Source organism: Myotis lucifugus, unplaced genomic scaffold (genome assembly GCF_000147115.1).
Source record: "Myotis lucifugus unplaced genomic scaffold, Myoluc2.0 scaffold_8, whole genome shotgun sequence".
Lineage (NCBI taxonomy): Eukaryota > Metazoa > Chordata > Mammalia > Chiroptera > Vespertilionidae > Myotis > Myotis lucifugus.
In genome coordinates this window covers 3,189,159-3,213,959 of record NW_005871056.1, presented here as the reverse complement: position 1 = coordinate 3,213,959, position 24,801 = coordinate 3,189,159, and the positions used below count along the sequence as shown (strand labels likewise).

Below are 24,801 nucleotides of genomic sequence, written 5' to 3'. Positions count from 1 at the left end.
AAAAAACACCCAATCAGAAGAGCAAAAATAAAAAAGAATCCAAAAATAAGAAGAAAGTGTAAGGAGCCTCTGGGACAACTTCAAATGTACCAACTTTTTCATTATGGGGGTGCCAGAGGAAATGAGAGAGCAAGATATTGAAAAGTTATTTGAAGACAATGACAGAAAACTTCCCCTACCTGGTGAAAAGAAATAGACTTACAAGTCCAGGAAGGACAGAGTCCCAAACAAGAGGAACCCAAAGAGGCCACACCAAGACATCATAATTAAAATGCCAAGGGTTAAAGACAAAGAGAGAATCTTAAAAGCAGCAAGAGAAAAGCAGTTATCTACAAGGGAATGCCCATACGATTATCAGCTGATTTCTCAACAGAAACTTCTCAACAGAAATATTCAAAGTGATGAATAGCAAGGACTTATAGCCAAGATTACCCGGCAAAGTTCTCATTTAGAATTGAGGGTCAGATAAAGAGCTTCACAAACAAGAAAAAGCCAGAAGAGTTCATCATCACCAAACCAGTATTATATGAAATGTTGAAGGTATTATTGAAGAAGAAGAAGAAGAAGGAGGAGGAGGAAGAGGAGGAGGAGGAGGAGGAGAAAGGATGAAAAATATGAACAATAAAATGGCAACAAATACATAACTATCAACAATAGAATCTAAAAATAAAAATAAACGAACAAAAAAATCTAATGAACAAAATAAACGTGAATAAAACAGAATTAGAGGCATGGAACAGACTGACCAATCTCAAAGGGAAAGGGGTGGGGGGAGGGATGGGTGGAAAGAGATTAACCAAATATCTTCCAGATCTTACCTATGGACACAGACAGTAGGATGGTGAAGGCTGGGGTGGGGTGGGAACCGGGTGGAAGGGGGGCAATGGGGGGAAAAAAGGGGAACATCTGTAATACTCTTAACAATAAAGATTAAAAAATAAATAAAAGTTAAAAAAGTAATTTTAAAAATTTATACTAAAATAAGTAAATACCAATTTAAAAAGATGACTTGTGGAAGGGCAATTATGGGTCAAAGAAATATAGAGGCAAAGATATAGTAAGAACCATTATTTTGGCATTATAAATGAATTCGAAAAGGATGAAGAACCTCACTGTTTTGCAATTAGTCGTGTCCCCCCCCCCACCCCCCCCCGTATTCTACGGGCCTCTGTAAAATTCTGTTTCAGATCTTTCCTAGGGAGGGGCAATAAATGTTGAATATGTAGCATGGACATATGTCACCCGATTTGTTCCTGCCAAGCAGTGCAACAAATAAATAAATAAATAAAACAAGAACTTAAATAACATTTTAAAACATGAGCTTGAGAGTCAGGAACAGGCCCCACTTCCTCCTAACTTGCTGGGAGTCCATGGGCACCTTCCTTCCCTCTGCAGGCCTAAATCCCTGTCTCTGTGAGATGATTTCAGCTCAAACACCTTTGGAGCCGCTCATTCCTTTCCCCCAGTTCTTTCTAATAGTAAATAAGGAAGCAAACAGCAACCACACAGACAGGGAAGCGCTTTTTATAGAACACTGTACAACAAAGACTTCATGTGTAACATGTATCATCTCTCCCCCAGGCTGGAGGCTCCTCTCCCTTCCCACCTCATTGGTTGAATGTTTTGATTTTCATAATCAGTGTTGTGATGATCTATTGCTAAGTAACGGGACCACTCTGAAACTCAATGACTTGAAATAACCACGTTAGCCGGCTCCTGAGTCAGTGGGTGGGTCAGGAATGGGGGAAGGGCACGCTTATGCGGCTTGGCTCCTCCAGCTGCAGTGGCTGGGCTGCAGGACCCACTTCAGAGACGGTTTCCCCACTCCCGTGCCTGGCACACTACAGGCTCTGCTGGGCCTCTCCATGTGGCCCTCCAGCAAGATGGTCTCAGAACAGTTAGACTGCAAGCAGGACATCTGAGGGTTCCCAGAGAATGTCACAGGAGACAGGAGGGGGAAGCTGCCAGCTCCAGATGGCTGGGGCCAGAGATGGGCACAGTGGCACTTCTGCCATATACTATTAGTAAAGTTGCTACAGAGCCCACCTATAGTTTATGGGAGGAAACACAGACCCCACCCATTGGTGGGAGGAGTGTAGAAGAATCAGTGGGCTAATTAAAAAAAAACAAAACAACTGTGTTTTTACTGATATCAGAGAGGAAGGGAGAGGGAGAGATAGAAACATCAATGATGAAAGAGAATCATTGATCAGCTGCCTTCTGCAAGCCCCTCACTGGGGATCAAGCCTGCAACCAGGTATGTGCCCTGAGAATCGAATTGTGATCTCCAGGTTCATGGTTTGATGTTCAACCACTGAGCCACGCCCGCCAGGCCTATGGTCTAATTTTAATTTTAACTCAAAGTAGGCTGCTATATTGATATCAATTTATACTTATTGAGTGCTTCCTATTGCCCGGTCTAGTGACTCATATAATCTTTTCAATAACTATGAGTTATCTTTATTATTCCCATTTTACAGATGAAGAAGCTAAGACACAGAGAAGCTAAACTGGCCCAAGGCCACTCAGCTTTATATGAGCCAGGTTTTGAACGCAGGCCGTGTGTACATGCATAGCTTTTTGATCACTTACTATGTGTCACTCCCTTTCCTCTAAACACTTTGAGGGCATCGACTCATCTCATCTTCACCGAGACCATGGAATGGTCCCATCTGCATTTGACAGGGTTGATGAGAGCTCAGAGAGGTTGTGTAACTTGCCAAAAGTCACCCAGGTGGACTCCACAGCTCTGCTGCCTTCCACTAATCATGTGGGGTTCTATGTATTTGTCCTCGTGTCCAGTTCTCCCTCAGGTGGCGAATTCCACTGGGGCTGAGACTGAGCAACTTTCTCGGCACCTGGAATGTTCTCAGTAAGTGCCTGAGTCGAGGTTATAAGGTTGAGGGCATCTTCAACACGATGAAGCCATTAAACACCATGTGTATTTATTACTTTGTATTTATGTAGATATGTTGACATGGAAAAAATTTTATAATATGGCAAGTAAAAAAGCAAGCTATAAATACTATAATATAACCCCATTTAGAAAATATGGCTCCTGTTCAGTTACAGATTTTGAAAAATAAAATCACTTTTAGTGTTTGTGATCTCAGTGGTAAAATGATGGATGGCTTTGTTTTACCCTTTTTGCTTATCTTTCTAAATTTTTTACTATAATGTTTTACTTTGTAATAAGAAAAATGTCACTGAATGTTCAATGTGAAATTGACACATGCCTTTTTTTTTACTTTATAGTAACTTTTCTCAAATTCAATACCATAAGCAAATATTGACTTTTAAACAAAACTGAATTTTTCCATAGACCTCCCTTGAAATGTAGCATCTACCCTGGTAAATATGTAATACGTTTACATCTCCTTTTGTATTTCCTTGTCCTTTGCAGCCATCTAAACTTGGGGGCAATCTAAGCTAATAAGTGTTTACCATTTGTGAGGAGGAACCCCAAAAGAGGTAGTACAGATAGGGAAGGCTGCTGAATGGGTATGTGGGAAGAATTGCTTAAAATATTAGATCCAAGTAACATTTGCCATTTTGAAACATTAAGTCATTACCATTTTGAAACATTTTATGGTTAAAAATACACGCCTAGCCCGACTGGTATGGCTCAGTGGTTGAGGGGATTCCATTGTACCATCTTCAATTTTATCTGAAGGCAAAGCAAGTTACACGCCATGGACTGGGGATGGCTGAGCCAGCAGACATCTAAGAAACACTATTTATCAACCCAGAGTCCCTCTCTTCAAATGACAAGTGGTCTTCAGGTTTACTGATGACATGCTTTTGGCTTAACCTCAGCAGAACTCTCAGATTTGCTTTTGTGGATTAGCTTAACATCTCTATCCTTTCTTGCTTTTAATAGTATGTTACTTCCACATTCTCTCACCTTTTTCAGCAAAATCTTATGGTGTCTCATATCAACAATTTTGTTTGTGCAATCCACTAGCGCAGTGTTCTCAACCTTCCTAATGCCGCAACCCTTTAATACAGTTCCTCATGTTGTGGTGACCCCCAACCATCAAATTATTTTCGTTGCTACTTCATAACTGTAATTTTGCTACTGTTATGAATCGTAATGTAAATATCTGATATGCAGGATGTATTTTCATTGTTACAAATTGAACATAATTAAAGCATAGTGATTAATCACAAAAACAGTATGTAATTATATATGTGTTTTCCGATGGTCTTAGGCGACCCCTGTGAAGGGATCGTTAGACCCCCAAAGGGGTCGCGACCCACAGGTTGAGAACCGCTGCACTAGCGCATAATGGGCAAGGTATTCTTTTAGCCTCCACACCCCTCCCCCCCACTCCATCCCCTCTACATCAAAATCTCAAGTAGCTCTCCAGCTATTCTCACAAATCTTTTTCTGCAGAGCAGTCATAATATGATCTTTCTTGTCTGTCTCCCTGACTAAAACAAGCTTCCCGAAGACAGGGACTTCTTAAGGTTCATCATTATATCCCTGGTGTAGCTCCAGTATTTAAAAAGTGCTCGCTGCAGAGTTTGTACCCAAGAAATGTTTGCTGAAGGTCTAAATAGGCCTGTATTTTAATTCTAATTAAGAGAGATGACAGATAATCATAAGAAAGGCCAGAAGAGTGAAAAAACCACAAAGAAATGAGAAAAAAATAACACAAAAAGAATGAAGCAGGGGAATGGAGACTTATACAAGTGCTGGTGAGGGTAAGATGGTAAATAATCTAGATAGTGGAGAACTTTAGGCACCAACATTTTTTTTGTATTAAAAGTTAGGCTGCGATCAGGCTATCAATCCCCAGAAGTAGGGGAGGGAGGGGGTAAGGGGAAGAGATCAACCGAAGGACTTGTATACACGTATATAAGCCAAACCAATGGACATGGAAAACAGGGGGATGGGAGCATGAGTGTGTGTGTGTGGGGGGAGGTTGGGGGGGGGGGGTTGAGGACACATTTGTAATACCTTAACTAATAAAAAAAAAAGTTAGGCTGATTTGGAAGGAATGGTCACAGTAAGATGAGAAGGGATGGTGCCATATTCTTCTGGAGTTTCAGGTAGGCAAAAGGTTGGCTCTTCCCTTTCGGAAAAGAGCAAATCCAACACCTAACCAATCAGTTCCACACTGCCAAGGAAGAACTTTCCAATTCAAAACACATTTTTGCTGCCCAGTTTTACCAAATGAACCACTACCCCAGAAGGGGTACCACAAGAAGGGAAGGAGCAGGCAGAAAGCAAAGACTACCAACCATGCCCATGGATAAATGGAAACCAATGGCAAGCTAGTTGGCTTATCATTTCAGGGCTAAATGAACTGTGAAAACTGGACTCAAACTATCCTTTCCCAATGGGCAGATCAAGGGTCCCCATTCCTCCCAGGCTGGGCTTGACCATGTGACTTGCTTTGGCCAACAGAGTATTAGCACATGAGATACATGCAGAGGCATAACTGGGTGTGTGTGCTCAGCCTTGCCTTCTTGTGCTTGTCGTCACCTCTGAGAACTTCTGGACAACTTTAGTTGGAGAAGACCCAAGCCTACTTCACAGCAAGTAGTCAAACCCAGCCAGAGCTCCAGTTTGAAGCAGTATCACCCCGCCACGCTTGCCAGCCAACCTGCAAGAGTATCAGGATGATTGTGTTGCTGTCCTCCTCTTAGGCTTCATCACGAGGCAAATTTTGTTACCTCTTCCTTTATCGCTGTCTGCGCAGAGCCAGCACAGTTCATTACAGAGCAGGTGTTCAACAGACGTCTGCTGTGGTCATATTTGTGTTTCTTCTAAAATTAGTGACCTAGGAGAAGAAAACTGAAAGGAACTTATATAACTTAGTAGCCATGATGTGGTCCAATTGCAAAATCACCAATTTCACCGGGGACCAGAAAGCATATTAGAGGTCAGTAGGTAGTTAAAGCACTGACTGGGGAAATGACTGCCTGGACTTGAATCTAGGCTTCATGAATTACTTACTGGCCAACAGACCTTGGGTAAAAGTTCTGTCACCTCTCTGCCTCATTTCTGCATCTGTTCAATGGTGCTATTAATAGTACCTACCTCATAGGACCATTGTGTGGATTAAGAGATGTATTTCAAGTGCTTACGACCTTGTCTATCTAGTACATGATAAACACTGAATAGGCATTTTGTTATTACCAGCATAAGATAATACTGAGCCAGGTTATTAAAGTCCTCTTTGCCTGCTCCTCCGATAGCCTATTTGTAGTACTTGTTCTCACTTTTATCCCTGTACATATTTATAATGAGCTCTTTTGTAGGTTTTTATGATCTTTTCATGCTCAGAAGTGCTAAGTGCTGATATCTGCTTCAATCTATCCCCCTCTACCAACCATTTTCACCTAGGATTTCATTTGCCCCTCTCCACCTGCTCAAATCGTGTTTGTTCCTATCCGTCCAGCCTAAATGCCACCTCTTCCATAAAACCTGTTCTGACCTTCCTTCCCAAAGGCGACTGTTCTTTGTACTGCCTTTTTACTTCAATTATATTTCTATACTTTCTACTTTCAGGCATTTGTCTTCCCACGACGAAATTATAAGCTCCTAGAGGACAAGACCACCATTTCTAGGTCACTTTCTGCCCATTCTCACCCTCAAGTATATGGCAAGCAAGCAATCAATAAATATATGTTGAATGAATATATATGAAAAACCCACTTAGATAGGTTCATCTAAATTCCAAAAGAGCATTATTGAAAAATCAAGTTTTCTAAAGATAAAAACTTGTAACAGAACACTAATTAGACATTAAAAGATAAAAGAAGTTTGCATATAAAAAAGAAAGACACTTGATTTATTGCATTAGAAAACTTTATTTCATTTAAAAGGTTCCAATATAAGCCAAATTAAACCCCTAATTGACAGCTACACGTAGAGATCTCCTGAACTAAATGGCACTGTTTGAGTCGAGTGTCTCGTGAAAGGAGGCCATCTGCTGTTACCACCATTTCTCCCAAAGTAGTTGCAGAGCAGAAGCTGGTATTATGAAAATACACATCAGGTATTTCGGATGTTGTCTTTCATGCAGAAGTTAAAAGCAAACAGGCTTTTCTGCTCTGTGCAAGGATAAACAACTACAGAGCAGGGCCTGAATGCTGTCGACATACAAGGTGTAACTATAAAGGAACTTACTGTGGTGCTGTGTTCATTCATTCAAACTGTCCAAGCACTAACTCCAACATGACTTACGCTGTTCGGATATTACTTGGGACAGCACTTTGGGCTTCCCCTCATCAGGTGCAGACCAAAGGAAGCAGTTGATCAAGCTGGGGTACAGACTATCACAAAATGGGATCACAAAGCAATGAAATAGTTTTCCTAGTGGACAAACAATGCAAAGAACCACCTCACCAATATTTTCAGTAATAGCATCATTTACACAAAGTGATGCAAGATCTAAGTTCTGATAGGTGTGAGGATAAATTAAAAACAGATTGTTACTTTATAGTTACACCTTGGATTTCACCAGATATGGAAGATCTAACAGCGTGTCTAACGAGTCCTTCTGGAAATCAGCGCAGGTGAGTCAAACAGCCTGAAAGAGAGAAGACATGGCAGAGGGCACGAGGATCAGCATTTCAACGTTCTGTGTTCTCTTGGAGGACAGACCCGGCCCAGGTTACAGAAGTGACCGGGAGGGAGGCTTCAGCTCCATCTAAGGAAGACCTTGCTAACAGTTAGAGCTGCTCAACAACTGAATGGACTGCGAGGTGAGGTAGAGTCACTGGAAGTGTTCAAGGTGGAAAGATCACCCTTGGAGAAGGGACTCCTGCATTTGTTAAGAGGTTAGACTGGATGAACCTCAGGTCTCTTTCAATTCTGAGATTCTAGAAAATTCCCTCAGGGAATTCAGAAGAGAATTCCTAAAAGGAAAGAGAAAGCACACATATGTATACTTTTAGAATCCTCTTGAGTTTTTTTTTTTTCTTTTTTCAAAAGGTACAATAGAAAATGTAGTCTGCTGTCTTTAAAATGCATATTCACCTTCCTACCACTAATAATTAGGAAGGGTCCTTTATGACTTTTTTATATTATAAAGAAAAGATGGAAGATTACATTTATAATTTCTGTAAATATTTTAGAAAAAATGCTTAAAATCTAGTAGTCAATGCCCTAGAAATTTTATAGATTTTTAGGTCATATGCACAGATACAAATACATTATTCATTAAATACAACTCACATCTGTGTTTTATTATACTCTAAAATATACAGGAATCTCGATGTACTGAAAGAGTGCAAGTAAGTACAGTATTCAAGCAGTCACTATTTCTATGTACATGCTCATTAATTCTTCAAAAACCCCACAAAATTATCAAATAGATCAAAATACTGTTCTGTGTTTTCACACTTCATATTCAGAAAAACCAGCTGATAATTTACAGTGTCATAAAGTTTCCAGTTTTACAATACAAAAAAGATAAATGAAATTGGGTATCATCTTGTGAAAATGTATGGAACTTTACCCAGACCTGTAAGACCCCCTACATGTGTGAAATCATTCTCACTGGGAAAGCAACAGTTACAGTAAACGCAGAACCATGTAAATTGTTGTTTAAAAGCCTAAATGTCAGCCCTCTCTTCCTCCACCCTCTCTCTCTGTTATTTGAAAGGCAGTTTTCCAATTTGGCAGGCAATTGCTTCTTTCCCACAAATCTGAATAGGACCTAAGGATTTTAGTATTTTAAATCTTGCCCAATATGCAAATGACTTCTGAGAGACCTAATGATGTTAATGTATCAATAACAAGTGATTTGATTCTCCACTAAACAATGACAACAAACACTCCCCGAACCACATGGAGGCACAAAAGTAGCAAGTGATGAAGGTGTACCATCCAAAGTAGTGAGATCAAAAACTCCCCCAGGACCACTTAGCTGCAATAGGGTGAAAATAACCTAATTTTGGATTTTCTGAAATTTTCTTCTAGGAAATTCTTTACATTTTCAAACAAAAATAGTTCAATTTAAAACCTAAACCATTCAAAACTGGGCAACAGTAACTTGACCCCAATCTATCTCATGTCTGCATCACAAGTATTTTCACCCTGACTGCACCCAGTCAGCTGGTTTTCAATTCTAATATTATAAAACTTGGAATTTTAAAAATTTTATGTAAAAGAAAAAATGTAAAAATACATCTGCTTTCTCTCATGGTTTATACAGGGTTCAAAGGCTTTCAGATGTTTTCTCTAAAAAAAAAAATAAAATAAAATCAACATTTAAAACCAAATCTCAGCTTCATTTTCAGAATATCAAAGTTTGGTTTAGATAATGTTTCATTTCACCTACTCCAGTTTCCACCAAATGGCATTCTACTAGAAAGCCTTTAAGTTATTTGGTCCTTTGGCAATTGCTGTGCACATAATGCCTACTGTACCAAACTTTTATTGCCCTTAAATTTAATTGTAGTTCTATTGATAACATTTAAATCTAGTGTCCTTATCTCTTCTTTTATAATAGTGTTGCTTGTGTAAGCAGATTAGGGTGCACAGTGTCCCAAATTATTCCTGGCACTGCAAAACCAAATTAAACAATTCCACAAAGCAATCTGACACCAAAGTATTTTCCTCTGGTCAAGTCTATTTCAAGACTCTAGGCTCCTTTTGCAAAACTTGCCTTTAAAAGTCTTCTTCCTAATGTCGTCACATTTCTTATATTCACTCACTCTGCGATCTTTCCTCTTAGGTTGAGTTTGTATGTGAATAAGAAAGTGCCCTTTTCCTGAAAAGCACAGTTTGAAGTGTTAGTGTCAGAACTCTCTCCTTAGACACGGCTGAGCCTCTCAGTAGGTCTCTGAATCGGAGTCATTGAGCTCGTCCACGTCGGCGTATAAGTACTCCGGCTCCCCGCTAATGTTGTTGAAACTGCAATAGGAGCTAGGTTCATTCCTCATGATAGGCAAGGCTTCAAAGCTGACTGCTTTTGAGGTGTTGGTGTAACGATTAATGGCATTGAATGACAGGGATGATAAAGGGCTACTTGATGAGACAGGCATCATGGTGGCCAAAATGAGAGCTAGGCAATCAGCCACATCCTTATTGGGAGCACAGGCCAAAGCTGGGGTATAGCCTAGAATTAAAGATAAGATTTAAAAAAGTTAAACATCCCGAGACTCACTTAGCTAATATAAGGAAATAAGCCTAAAGGCCTTCATCTTTAGATATGTTTTCAATTACTTGTCTTATACTGAATTGGTTTCATTAAAATGATTCAGAAATTACCAATATGTAGAAAAGTCATAGAAATCTAGGGCAGAAGACTTTATAGACTACATTATAGAAGAGGAAACTGAGGCCCAGGGATGGATGATTCCCCCAAGATATCACAATGTATCCACAGCCATCTGAATTCATAGAAGATATTGGGATAGAGTAGACACACAATTGACATAAAAAAAGTAAACTATCATTTACAAAAGTAAACGATATGTTAGAACAGCAATTTTCAACCTTTTTCATCTCAAGGCACACACAAATGAATTACTAAAATTCTATGGCACACCAAAAATATATATTTTGGCTGATCTGACAAGAAACTATAGTTATAATTTTGATTCATTCACACTGGATGGCTATTGTTGTGTTGGCTGTCGTCATTTTTTTATTTGACAATCTAAGGGAAAAGAGGTCAGTGCCCCTGACTAAATAGTCAAGTATTGCATGTTTTAAATATTCTTGGGGCACACCAGTTGAAAATCGCTGTTAGAAGATAAGCTCTGCGGAAATAAGACTGAGGACTGAGAAAGCTGTGGTGGGGGTATGCAGCAGATGTAGTACAAATAGGGTAGTCATGATAGGCTTCATTGAGAAGGTGACATTTGAGCTAAGAGTTGAAACAGGTGAAGGATTCAGCCAAAGACTGCTTAGGGACAGAGTGTTCCAGGCAGAGGAAACAGCCAGAACAAAGATCATGACCCCTATACATCCGTGGGGAGAAGGGGCTGGCATGGCAGAATAGAGAGAAGGAAGAGCTGGAGATAAGATTAGAGAGGAACAGAGTAGCAAACCAATCATGTAGGGCCTTGTAGATCATTATAAGGATTATAAGGAAACTGAGATTTGGAGGAATATCTTCTAACATTTTTTAAAAGGATCCAGGCCAGGGTGGTAGGCGTAGAGAAGTATAAAGTGAGCATGGACATACTTTGTTGATGGATTGTACATTGGGTGAGAGAGAGAGAGGAGGTAAGGAATACTCCAGGTTATTGCTCCGAGCAACTATAAGGATGGGAATTGTCATCAACTGAGATCAGGACAGCAGGGGGAGGAGAGAAAGGATCTGCAGTTCAGTTATGGACATGTCATGTTTGAGTTGTTTATTAGACCTCCATGTGGTACTGTCAATTAGGCCACTGGATCTGTGAATATGGAGATCATGAGAAGTCTGGGCTGGAGATATAAATTTAGGACTTCTCAGCACAGGTAGTATTTAGGACCAAGGGACTAAATGAGATCACCGAAGGAGTGAATACAGGTAGGGAAACAAAAAGAACCAAGCATTGAGTCCTAGAGCCTACCAAAATTAAAGAGTTGTACAGAAGAGGGAGAAAGGTTGCAAAACAAATTAAGAAGAATAATTAGTAACACAGAGGAAAACCAAGAAAGTCTGGAGGCCTGAAAGACAAATGAAGGAAGTTTATCAGAGAAAGAATATACCTGAAATTGATATCATGTTGCATGTCAAGTGTACCTCAATAAAAAAAAATAGAATAAGAAACAAACAATTTTCAGTTCCAGTGAATTTGGTTAATTAATCTAACCACCCAAATAGTGAGTTACAAACCCTTAACCTGTTATGAATTCAAAGAAGTAGTATGTGTGAATGGAGTGTTCACCTAAATAAGGGAACTGTAATCAAATCACAGATACTCACTATGACTCTCCCTCTTATCCTGTCCTAAAGTGATCTGCACCAACTTATCCGATTAGCAGTGAGCAGCATAAAAGAAAACATGAAGATTATTTGGGAAAAATATTGGACACTTGCTATGCAAGACTGCAACTTTCACATCCCCAGTTAAAACTTGATACATCAAGTTAAATGAGAACTAACAACTGATTCTCAACATCGTGGGGATCACTGGTGATCTTGACTGGAGGAGATTTAAGAAAGAATGAAAGAAGAGAAGCATTGGAAACAGAGGACAGCCAACTTGAGTAATTCTGCTGCAAAGAGGGACAGAGATATATGGCAGTAGCTGGTAGAAGTAGTGGGATTAATGAAAGATTAAGAACCTGGCAATGAAGTAATAGCCTTGATAAATATTTGTTGACAAATTTTTTCAATACTAAGATAAAAAAGATGGTAATACCAAACCAAAGTTAATAAACACTAATTCTGGTTTAATTGATGGATATGTGAAATTCAGCTAATCTGTTAGATGAACTTTTCTTGTTTGTCTTGCCCTTATTTCCTTTGCCACAAAGTAACTACCATTCAATATTAATTTCAGCTCTCCTCTTTGACTAATAAAAAATATCCAAGTTTACTTCAAATATGGATTATCAAAAGATAAGAGCTCTGCCCTAACCGGTTTGGCTCAGTGGATAGAGCATCGGCCTGCGGACTGAAAGGTCCCAGGTTCGATTCCGGCTAAGGGCATGTACCTTGGTTGCGGGCACATCCCCAGTAGGAGGTGTGCAGGAGGCAGCTGATCGATGTTTCTCTCTCATCGATGTTTCTAACTCTCTATCCCTCTCCCATCCTCTTTGTGAAAAATCAATAATAAAAAAAAAAGATAAGAGCTCCTAGTAAGATATAGGTTAAGTAAAGAAAATGCAGAATCTACTTACCATTTTCATCTACTGCAAGCACACTTGCTCCTTTGCCCAAAAGTTCCTGAACCACCATTGTTAGCCCATTTCGGGCAGCAACATGCAGAGGTCTGGGGGTGGGGGTGGGGGGGAGAGAAATTGTACATGTATATATGTGCATGCCTACGCACACTTGCACACAAACAACACACACATTATAAACTTGAGGCACCCAGTCCCAGCAGCAATGAAGATGGATGTGAGGGACAGCAGAGCCCATGTGCCGTGCACCTTGACAATACGCGTAAGTTCAGCACTGGGTCATGTTAGCAAGGATCTTGTCTTCACTAAACGCTTTTGTTAGTTTCCTTCTAAGACTAATGTTTAAAAAGATTTTACTAACTAAATTGCATTTTAAGTTGTTGCTTTAAAAAATGAGGTTGGCAAACAGGTATAATAGACTATACAATAAAAACCATAAATTGCAATAGCACAAATTCCAATACGCCTTGAAAACAGTTTACAGATTCCATGACTAATTTTTGGACCCTCAAAGGATCTAATTGCTACATGAATGGGAATGAGTATCATAGATTTTTCTCTATACCAAGCCTCAGAGTAGAATAGCCAATGGAAATTGGGAGAGGACAATGGGAGATGTCCAGTTAAGATCTAAGCAGTCACCTAGAGGCTGACTACTCACATTAAGAACTTGATTCTTTCTGAAATCTCTTTAGCTTATACACACATAGAAAACTTTTTACCTCATTTAGTGCTGGTGTTGAATAATGTATTATTCTAGGGGGGTTTCCATTTCCTCCATAAAATTGAATTAAGAAAAAACATTACTTTCAATAATAAAGTTTCAAGTTCAAAAGCTTTTTCAGTAATATACCTTTTAATTGTTATGATTATAGAAATGAGTTTTGTCAATTATAAGCTGATTGTGACTGATTCCAATGGCCCCATGTTAGAAAAATACCCCATTTACAATGATAGGTAATAAGGTTTATACGAGACGCAAAATACTTACGTTTGCAAGGCTGCATTGGTTGCATTGATGAGGTTTCTATCTGTTATCTTTTCCAGTATTAACAAGGCACTAGTTTCATGACCCTAAAATTATGGAAAATAACTCTTAAGAATTTGGGTACCATTAAATATAAATTAATTCACTCAATACACCCAACCCTGGTCCATATAATACATATGCCATGAGTTTTCTTGGTTAACACCTTAAATATTTGTCCAAAAGTGTTGATGGAATGAGGTTGGGGGAGAGGACAAGAATATTTAAGATTAGAAAGGTTAAAGAAAGACAATAATTATGTTTAGGCTTGTGCTCTAAAACTTGTTTGGCTTACTGGAGACTTTCATACACCATGGTGCCTAACATGTCAGTACTTTTTTTCAAGAAATCTGTTGCAAATGATCATTTGAGAGGTTTGGTCCCTGACTCTGTTCATTTTGGTGAAATGGAAAAATTTTAAATGCTACTGTTGATATTAACAATGAAAACATGCCCTTAAAATGTGTACATACCTTGCTGCAAGCCAAATGGAGGGCGGTGTTTTTACTGTTGTCTTGTAAAGTCAGATCTGCACTAGCACTGCTAACCAGCATCTCTGGGAGGAAAAACTGCATCAATTCTTATGTTTATGAACATATACCTTAGATCACTACTAACTCACTGTAGAGAAATGAAGATACAAAGCAAAAACATACCGCTAGCAAAAACGTAAGTACAAGAAAAATATTGTAATATAAAACATACATACTATATTGTCTTGCTGTTGTGTAAGTCAAAGACCCTAACAACAGCAACTAACATTTATTTTGTGAGTGCTAAATTTCAAATACTGTTCTAAGTGCTCTGGAATAATAATACCTTATTTAACTCTCACAACAACCCTATAAAGTAGGTACTGTTATTTTTCTCACTTTATAAATTAAAAAACGAAGGCATAAGGTCACTTAGTTGGCAGACCGAGGACTCACATTCGGTCACTCTGGCCCCCTAGCCAGTTTCTGAACCCTTATCTTATACTGCCTCGCTGGGAGCGGACTATTCACTCAGTAAGGGCGAAAGAAAACATTTGGGCCCTGAATAAAAATGTGTGTTGTAAGCAGGTAAAAGGTTTTAAATCTCAGGAGTGGTGGGGTAACTAACTAGTGGAAAATTCTATGAACTAGTGTCAGAGGGCTTAGGATTGAAGTTCTACATAAGCAATATAAATATTTAGAATAATAAAAGCCTTAACCAGTTTCTTTACCAACTGTGTTTGTTTGTCCGTTTTCTGCAGCCATCATGAGAGGTGTTTTCCCAGAAGAGTCCACAGAATTGACTTGAGCATTATGGCTGAGCAACAGCTGTAAACATTCCACATGGTCTGTAAAGGCGGCTGCATGGAGAGGAGTTCTGCAATGCAGAGAAGTGGAGAGACTTGACTAAATCTACATGCCATATACTAAAAAAAACCAAAAAACAATTCCTTAATTTATGACAAGTAATTTTCAAGGGTTTACAGATTATGCTGTAAAAGCATTGCCTAGATACTAAGAGGACTAACTTCTGCCACAAAAATTTATTTCTGATAACATAAAATACCCTTAATCAAACTAATATAAATAAGAATACATTATAAAATTGCTATAATAATGTTGTATCATTAAAAGATATATTGAAATAAATCAACCCTGACTCAAATACTGCCATCTATTACAACTGTTGGACTCTCTTCCAGCCTTTATTTCTATATAGAAAGATGTCAACTTTACTAACAATATTCGTTGGGTAACAAACATACCTCTTTAAAAAAAGGGGGAAATCTTTACATATTACAAGTTTTAAAAAAGAAAAAGACGGGCTAAAAATCATAATAAAAATGTCTTCTACAATGAGAACATAATTAAGATTTTATAGCACTTCATAGTTGCAAATATAAAAATCAACTTAATAATTTAGCTAATGTTGTAACTAAATTTTTTTTTCTCCTATGGAAAGTAAAACAATTTCCTACACAGCTGAATCCCTACCTTCCTTTTGAATCTGTGGCATTCACGATGCTGGCACCCAATGTATCAATGAGCATTTCAGCAGCACCTTCGTTGTCATTTATCCTGTGTAAGGTAAGGAGGTGATCACTCTCACAGCTACGGTGTATTTCTTAGCCAAACCACGTTTGATTCATTCTGTTTTTACTTACACAGCACAATGCAATGGACTGAAAGCATTTCCTTCTATCTTCTGGAAAACGTCCTGTTCTAAAAGAAGTTCTACACATGTCTCGTGACCTAAATAAATAAGCAAGAATCAGATATTAAAATCTCCCTAAAATACTAATGTGCCCACATACACCCACACATCCTCACACAAATAAGAAAAAAATTTACATGGATTAAAAATAAACAGTCCACTGAACCTGTTAAACATCACATTTTTAGGAGCTTTGGAATTCAAAGTACAACCTCAAGACCTAAGTACAGTAGCTTTTTGTAATAATTTTATTGGAGTTTATTACTGACACAGCAAGTATTTATTTTGTCTGTGGGGGGAGATTTCTTCCAGTTCAGTCTCTAGACCAGTGATGGCGAACCTTTTGAGCTCGGCGTGTCAGCATTTTGAAAAACCCTAACTTAACTCTGGTGCCGTGTCACATATAGAAATTTTTTGATATTTGCAACCATAGTAAAACAAAGACTTATATTTTTGATATTTATTTTATATATTTAAATGCCATTTAAAAAAGAAAAATCAACCAAAAAAATGAGTTCGCGTGTCACCTCTGACACGCGTGTCATAGGTTCGCCATCACTGGGATAGACTGTAGTCACTGTTACCTTAACAGTTCCAGAAACTCTCTAGGCATATACTACTGCATGCACACTAACACATACATCCTTTTTAATTTTTACATAAATGGGATGTTTAGTTCTGCAACTTGTTTCTTACTTAATAGCAACTTTGGAAACAAGGAAAAACCCAAACCTTAACCTAATTTTCAAAGCCAGGGTTTTAGGAAATTACCATAATTGCTGTACTAATTGCTGCAAATGAAATGAACATTTGTTGCTTCTTTTATTTTATTAGTCATCTGGTATCTGATTTAGGAATAAATTATATTCTTCCATCGCCTTTTTATTTCCTTGGTTAATATCTGGCTAACATAGTAATACTAAATTTTTCTTTTTAAATTACTCTAACATTCTCAAACAGCTCAACTTTCTTTATCCTATAATCATTTTTACCACGAAAAGAAAGTTCTTGAAAACTTTTAACTGTGTTGGTTCTTTTCTCTAATCCAATGGTTCTCACCTGGAGCCATTTGCCCCTCCATGTCTGGAGATCTATTTGGCTATCACACCTGGAGATGGGGTAAGGGATGCTACTGGCATTTAGGGCGGTAGAAGCCAGGGAGGCTGCTGAATATCTTACACTGCATGTGACAGTCTCTCACAACAAAGAATTATTTGGCCCAAAATGTGAGCAATGCTGAGATTGAGAAACTCTACTTTAATTCTCTCTCTCCAAATGTTAACTCATTACAAAACATTAACCATAGAAAGTTGTCCAGTATTGATTTAAGAGTCTTATTTTCCTGGTATACCAGTTCTCAAGGTTGGTCTGGGGAAGTCTGGGTTGATTCCAAATTAGTCTTTTCTTAAACTAGCCACTAAAAAAGCTTTCCACTCTTCTCACTAAATTTTTGTTGTTTGTTTTGGTAAATAGTTATTTTTTCATAAAAATGTTATTAATATGCAATATATTTATTATTTTAAAATACATTAGTACTGGGTCATATCAAGTTGAAAAACTCATCACTTGTGCCTTAGTTTACGAAGGAATGATAAAATTGATTTCTTCATATTTCTGAGGGATATTCTGAGGATGTTCAGTTTCATAAAAATTGATACATTTTTAAGAGAAAATGAGATAATGTAAATTCTCTTAAGTTCTGTGATTAAAATGACTACATAAATTGAAAATCTGAACTTTAAAGTGTAGTATGTATAACCAGTTCTTTTATAAAACTTTGCTGCCATTCCATTTCAATTTTGAAGGAAACAATGTTTTCTGTTCTGTTGGAGTGGGGAGTGCTTCCAATTTTCTTTTCAGCTGTACAATAATTACCAGTCAAAGTAAAACCATTTCATACACTCTATTCTCAGAATGCCAAATTACAAAACAGGCATTTGGCTATAAATATGGTATTAATTTTAGGCTGTATTATAGTCTCTTATTGCATATAGCCAACACTAATGTCTTCCAGCTCAATTCAGAAACATCACAATCTTGCTACAGTCTGGAAATTAGACACATCTGTTACGATCTTTAAATGGCAACCAGGCAAGTAGTTCATGCAAAATTTTCTCTTACACTGGTACACAAGTGCTTGCAGTGGTTCTCAACCTTCCTAATGCCGCAACCCTTTAATACAGTTCCTCATGTTGTGGTGACCCCCAATCATCAAATTATTTTCGTTGCTACTTCATAACTGTAATTTTGCTACTGTTATGAATTGTAATGTAAATATCTAATATGCAGGATGTATTTTCAGGGGTCGCGACCCACAGGTTGAGAACCGCTGGCTTAGAGAGTCTAAATTCAGTAGTGATAGAGTAGAAACTCACTTTAAGGAAACAGTGTTTTGCATAAAGACCTGCATATTATTATGGATAGCAACTCCCCAAAAAACAGTTACAGCAATTTATTTATAACTAAATGTTCTTTATCTGAGGAAAAATACCTTATTTTGTGGTTCTTCCAATGTTAATTCTCACTGATACATAAAAAAAAGCAATAAACGTCTGCTTCAGACTAGTTTTATCTCAGACTTCTTAAATAAATAAATTTCACATCTGCAGATGTTTTACTACCATATTACGTTTTTGGTTTTCCTTATACTTGTAAAGTATCTTCAAGATACATTATAAAAACAAATCAAATTTCAATGGCAAAATATAGTAACTTCTTTGACTTAAGACTAATCTTTGGTTACTTCACTATACTCATGAAATACCAACTTTAGTAAGTTGAAAAGGGAAAAAGAGAGGTTGAAACCCAAAGGCTTTATAGGATTCCAAGCTGTGCTGGCTAAGGATCGAAGGTAGTAGAAAATGAAACTGACAAAACTTTTCAACTAGCAATACATTTAATTATTTAAGTTTTTTTTATGGTGCCATCAGTACTCAGAATTGAAGGATGACCAATGGTCATCACAGAATAATCCTCAAGAAGAGACCAAAACTTTCTCATAGTAAAAGAATAGAATTCTCACACAAGAATTGTTAATATGAAAACCAAAATATTGTATCTAGAAGATGCTTATGAAAACAAACTAGAATTTTGCAAGATTCAGACTTCTCTTCTTTCATCATGTTAACATTACATAAAGAGGAAATTTATATTTTCTCTACCTTTTGAGAAAAAGTTGTTAGAACTGTGAAATAGTTTTGTAGATACACTCTCACAGCTAACTTTAATCTGAATGCTACCGGTACACTGAAATTCACGCCCCAATCTGCCTAAGCCCAAACTCTGACACGATTTATGTTCCTACTGCACACAATGTACCTGAGTGTTTTCTAAGATGGTCAAATATATGCCCCTACACAAGGAAAAAATTAACACGTCTCAATATGCTTCATTACTTACATTATTTTAATTAGTGAAAACTCACAAGCTAAACTCTATTTTAAACATCTATAACTTAAAAAATTGCTTTATCCTTCTCTGAGAACCTTTAATTAGCCTGCCTGTAAAAGGACTAACTGAGACTGTTAGTCCCTTGAAAGTTAAAGGTAAGTCTGTTCTAACCATGCATCAAAGTTAAGTTAACCATGAAAGGTTCTACTTCTATGATCTGCTAGAATTTTATTCCCTTAAAATTTTGAGCATACATGTACTGTTGATGTGAGGATGTTAAGAATATGCTCACAAAAATACACAATTTCAGTTTAGAATGTGATGCATTTTCATTTTTCTCCTACCTTAGTCAGTTTTTCCCTAAAATAAGTACATTTAGAAAGTAAAAGAACATAATTAAAATACAAGCATACTACATAAAAGACACTGGAAATAATATTATAAAAGTATCTTAAAATGCAAATACCTGAAGCAAAGGTCTCAGAAAAATTTCAAACTTGGCGATAGCTTATGTCAAAACATCTTTGACCATTACTGTCTTGGCTTTAACAAAATAAGGAGCTGGAGTACGTTATGACTACATAGTAAATTGTTCCTAGGCTTCCTACTTATCTTAAACTTTAAATCTTCCTTATAAATATGTCATTTTCAGGAATCTCAAATGCTAGTTAGCTGTCCCTGTTTGGCACATAACAGGCATTTAATGTAAGTTTGTATCTGTATACTTAACCGTTATAGCAAGCCCAGTGAAGTGCTGTATATCCATGATTGTCGGCTATGGCTGGATTTGCATCCACAGATGCTGCTGAGTGCAAAAGGGCTCCCAGAACACCAATGTGTCCACAGGCAGCTGACAAGTGGATAGGTGTCCGCCCTCTACTATCCCGAAATAAGCACTTAGCACCATGTTGAAGCAATGCATCTACACATTCTTCATGGCCTGTAACTGCCTGAAAGAAAGATTGTTTGCATATAGTTGAATATATTATGTTGGGTATTACATGCCAATTATAGCTAATTAAAATTTTTACATTTCATATTTTTAAAGTCCATATTCCTCATATCCTTTCACAATGCATTTATCATTTTTGAATAACTCAGTATTTTTACTGGAAGTGACTTAAAGAGTCAGTTAAAGCAGTAACTTTATCATGATTTAAATAGCATGAAAAACAGGAAGAGGAACTTATAATTCAATAAAAATAATGACGTTTCAAGGTGAAAAAGTTAAGGTAGAAATGTTTAAGAAAATAGTTGTGATAAATTAGCATTCAAAAACAATACTGAAGGAAAAGAGTAAAGATTATTTGGTAAAAATTTAATGATGAAAAATAAACAGCCTAGTTCAGTTTAGGCAAAATGAGATTATAAAAACAATTCGAAATGAAATGGGATTATTTTTGCTTACCCCTCTATGCAATGCTGTCCTTCCCCACTTATCTTTGGCATCTACGTTTGCTCCTTTGTTTAGCAGTGAGTAAACACAGTCTGTGTGCCCATTGAGAACAGACAGCATCAGAGGAGTCCTGAGCAACAATAGGAACAGGTTCAGTGTTACCAGTTAGGACTCCACTCCATGAAAAACAGCGCACATGCCTGTTTTCTAAACGTGCCTTTTCGTGATGCAACTTTAAAGCATAGTTAATTTAAAAAACTATATTTGATGTTACTCAGTTACATATTATGACAGGCTTACTAAAATAGGGGCAAAAGCATAAAGATTAACAAACATCCTAAAAATAATTTGAACATTATTAAAACTTACTGTCCATTTCCATCTTGAATGTCTACAGCATTCTGTGGTTCTGCATTTCCTATTAGTAGTCGTAAGCATTCTGAATGACCATTTGTTGCTGTAAAGTGATAATTAAACATTTCAGTAATTATATCCTATCTAATAAAAGAGAAACATGCAAATTGACCATACCCCTGAACACTTCCCATGGGCTAATCAGCAGGATATGCAAATTAACAGCCAACCAAGATGGCGGCCGGCAGCCAGGCAGCTAAAGCGAACAGGAGGCTTGCTTGCTCCACTGACGGAGGAAGCCAAGGTTCCCGGCCTGCGGCAGCCCAGCTCTGAGCTCCAGATACAACAATGTTGCAATTATAGAAGCTAAACAAGCTCCAGAAACCTGCTTTCAGCCGGCAGCGGGCTCAGAGCTTAGAGCGGCAGTGATGGCAACAGAGTTTCAATTATAGAAGCTAAACAAAGCCCAGATATCTGCTTTCAGCAGCCGAGGCCTCAAGCTGGAGCCGGCCTCAGAGCTAAAGCCGGCTCTCAGCTCCAGTGACAGCCATAGAAAGTAAATAAATCCCAGAATAAAAAAAAAAGAAAAAAAGGAGAGGCTGGGAGCTTCAGTTACCTGCCAGCCTGAAAACGGCCCTCAGCCCCTCATCCAGACTGGCCAGGCACCCCAGTGGGGACCCCCACACCAAAGGGGGTGCGGGCAGCCTAGAAACAGCCATGAGCCCGTCATTCAGGCTGGCCAGGCACCCAAGTGGGACCCCCACCCTGATCCGGGACACCCTTCAGGGCAAACCAGCCGGCCCCCACCTGTGCACCAGGCCTCTATCCTATACTACAGGCAGGGCGGGACAGCGCGAGCTGCCATTCGGGCCCCATGTGCAGCCCTGGGCAGTGGGGCATAAGCACCGCCCCCAGCTGGGACCCCTATGTGCCACCTGAGCCCCCAGCTGGGACCCCCGTGCCGCCTAAGCCCCGCACTACTAAGCCCCGCCCCCAGCCGGGACCCTATGACTATTGGAGAGCAGGAAAGTGCCGCTGGGCCCTGGGTCACTGTGGTGATCCAGCCATCGGTAAGTAGAAAAGTGCGGCCTGTAGGCAGCCTCCAGCTGAGCCTGATCAGGGAGCAGGAAAGCCCGGCCTGCGGGCAGCCCCAAGCTGGGCCTGATCCAGGAGCAGGAAAGCCCAGTCTGTGGGCAGCCCTCAGCTGGGCCTGCTCCCCAGTCGCCATGGGGATCCGGGAGCAGGAAAGCCCGGCTTGCAAGCAGCACCCCCATTCTGGCCATAGCTCAAGGGAGAGTACAACATGCAGTGGAGGCCAGGAGCCTGAGAGATCAACACAGAGGGGCTCCTGCTCCAAGCCTCCATGGTGTGGCTGGGGGCAGGCCCCCAGCAGACACACACACACACACACACAGTGCCTGCTCTGAGTCTCCAATGTGGCTGGGGGTAGACCCCCAGTGGGGACACACACACACACACACACACACATACACACACACACGGCAACTGCTTCGAGCCTATGTGGCGCGGCTGGGGGCAGGCCCCAGCAGACACACACACACACACACACACACGGGACACCTGCTCTGAGCCTCTGCTGCCAGACTGTGGCCATCAGTAGGACATCCACTGAGGGCTCCCGGACTCTGAGAGGGGCAGGCTGGGCTGCGGGAACCCCCACCCCCCAGTGCACGAATTTCGTGCACGGGGCTTCTAGTGTAATAATAAAATAGAAAATGTCCATCTTAGAGCACACTTCCTAGATATAATTTTGGGATAGTTTATTGAATGTAATAGGCAAGAAAGAAAAATATCTGTAGATACAAAGAAGGTCTCTATTGCTTTTGTTGATTAAACAGGATATAAATTCTTCATATAAAAATCACAGCCTTACCCATACCTCATTATCTGCCCTAATAGAATGATCAATTTATTTAGAGCTCTTATGGTGGCAATGTGGTCAGGGAGGGTGGACTGCCTCCAGCCAAGGGGTGAAATCATTAGACCAAGTCAATCACAATAACTTCTTTTCCTTTGCCAGTGATTGGTTTCAAGGTGAGTACCGGTCCAGCTCTAACCAATGAGATGCTAAGAAATCTAGAGGGCTTCTGGGAAACATTTTTATTCTGGATAATGAAAAGCCCTCCTTCCTTCCTGATTTTAGATGTGATCTTATAAAGCAGCAGCTGCCATTCTCCGACATGAGAGCAAAGGCAAGAGGGTAAGAGAGAATCTTTCAGAGTTCTGACACCACTGCTGACACTAGCCCTGACATTTTATGAAACAAAACACTGTCACTTGAGCTACCTTTTAGTTTGGCACTAAAAAGAATTACAATTCACCTCCAGGAAAAAACAAAAAATACTCAACGTCCTTTCACGATTCATGAGTAAGGTGCTCCCTTAACAAGCAGATCTCCAAATGTGAAAGGCATCTACAGAGCAAAGGCTTCCATTTACTGAAAAAAGGTATTAACAGTAACCTATAGCTGTAGCTCTTTCAGTGGCTGGGACTCAGAGTTCAGGACACTGTGAGGGACAGGCTAATGTCTTGGTTCAATCTTTACCTATTAAGAGTGCAAACACTCCATGAAAGATTTAAATTAACTGCAAATGAGATGTACTGATAATTTTTCAAGTTGCAGAATGATATATATATATATATATATATAGTCTCCCTCTTTTTCGGAATAATAGAAAATGATAGCATTTTGACCTCTTAGCTGTTTATATTCATACATTTATTGAGTTTTAATCCATTATTAAAACTTCTGCCTTTGAGCCCTGCATGAATATCTGATAGCTTCTGAAAGGCTGCTCTAGAGCAACAGGTAGTTTTACCTATGGTCTTCTAAAATGCAGGTTTCTCAAAAGACTAGAAGCAAAATTTCAATATTCAAATACGTCCTTAAGGATCACTCTATAAAAACTAAGTGAAATGACTTTAATCATATAGAGATGGCCTATCGGGGATGAGAAAAATACTTGGCTAGGATTTCTTTAAGTGTACCAGTCTTGGTTATTTAAAATGCCTTGCTCTGCCTGGTGTGACTCATTTGGTTGGGAATCATGCCATGCACCAAAATGTTGCTGGTTCGATTCCCAGTTAGGGCACATGCCCAGGTTGCAGGCTTTATCCCCAGTAGAAAGTGTGAAGGAGGCAACGAATCGATGTTCTGCTCTCACATCAATGTCCCCCCCCCCCTAAAAATTAATGAAGAATTTTAAAAATAAAATAAAATGAATACTGCCTTGTAGTAATCCCTGTAGAGTTGTGAATCTGCATCTGCTAGCGATACACAGATATACCAAGTCATCACAATGACACGGTTACATGCTTTTGCACTTCCACACAACCACAACATTATAAAATCGCATCACGGAGTAGTTTTGCATAAAGTAAGTGCTTAATAACTGTCTACATAGATATTTAATGCAGTGCCCTGGTAGAGCAAGTCAAAATGTTTATCAATTGTTAAACAAAAGCACATATCAATCTGAAATAACTTCCATTAAAAAGTAAAAACTGTATTGCATTGTTTTGCTGATAAAGTACTTCAGAGGTTAGGCTTACATAAATCCAATTGCTAAGGTAGACAATGATTTTACCATTTAGAATATGGTAAAAATAGGAAGTACTAGC

At 38.9% G+C, this 24,801-nt stretch overlaps 1 protein-coding gene across 11 annotated transcripts in view; it reads right to left on the bottom strand.

Moving 5' to 3' along the window:
- Positions 1–6,802: 6,802 nt before the first annotated feature.
- ANKRD28 (ankyrin repeat domain 28) overlaps positions 6,803–24,801 on the bottom strand; it is a 112,305-nt gene continuing 94,306 nt past the window's right edge. For 8 of the 11 annotated variants that reach the window (XM_006083672.3, XM_014450609.2, XM_014450613.2 and 5 more), the window contains 10 exons: positions 21,175–21,262; positions 20,818–20,935; positions 20,140–20,359; positions 15,970–16,057; positions 15,800–15,883; positions 15,037–15,182; positions 14,306–14,388; positions 13,797–13,879; positions 12,803–12,894; positions 6,803–10,079 (listed from right to left, as the gene is read on the bottom strand). In XM_006083672.3, the coding sequence (XP_006083734.1) occupies positions 9,793–10,079; positions 12,803–12,894; positions 13,797–13,879; positions 14,306–14,388; positions 15,037–15,182; positions 15,800–15,883; positions 15,970–16,057; positions 20,140–20,359; positions 20,818–20,935; positions 21,175–21,262 (1,289 nt within the window). In that variant the 3' untranslated portion in view covers positions 6,803–9,792. Of the gene's footprint in view, positions 10,080–12,802; positions 12,895–13,796; positions 13,880–14,305; positions 14,454–15,036; positions 15,183–15,799; positions 15,884–15,969; positions 16,058–20,139; positions 20,360–20,817; positions 20,936–21,174; positions 21,263–24,801 lie in introns of those variants that run through there. The other 3 variants (XR_002827968.1, XM_014450617.2, XM_023749496.1) reach the window with 3 other exon arrangements.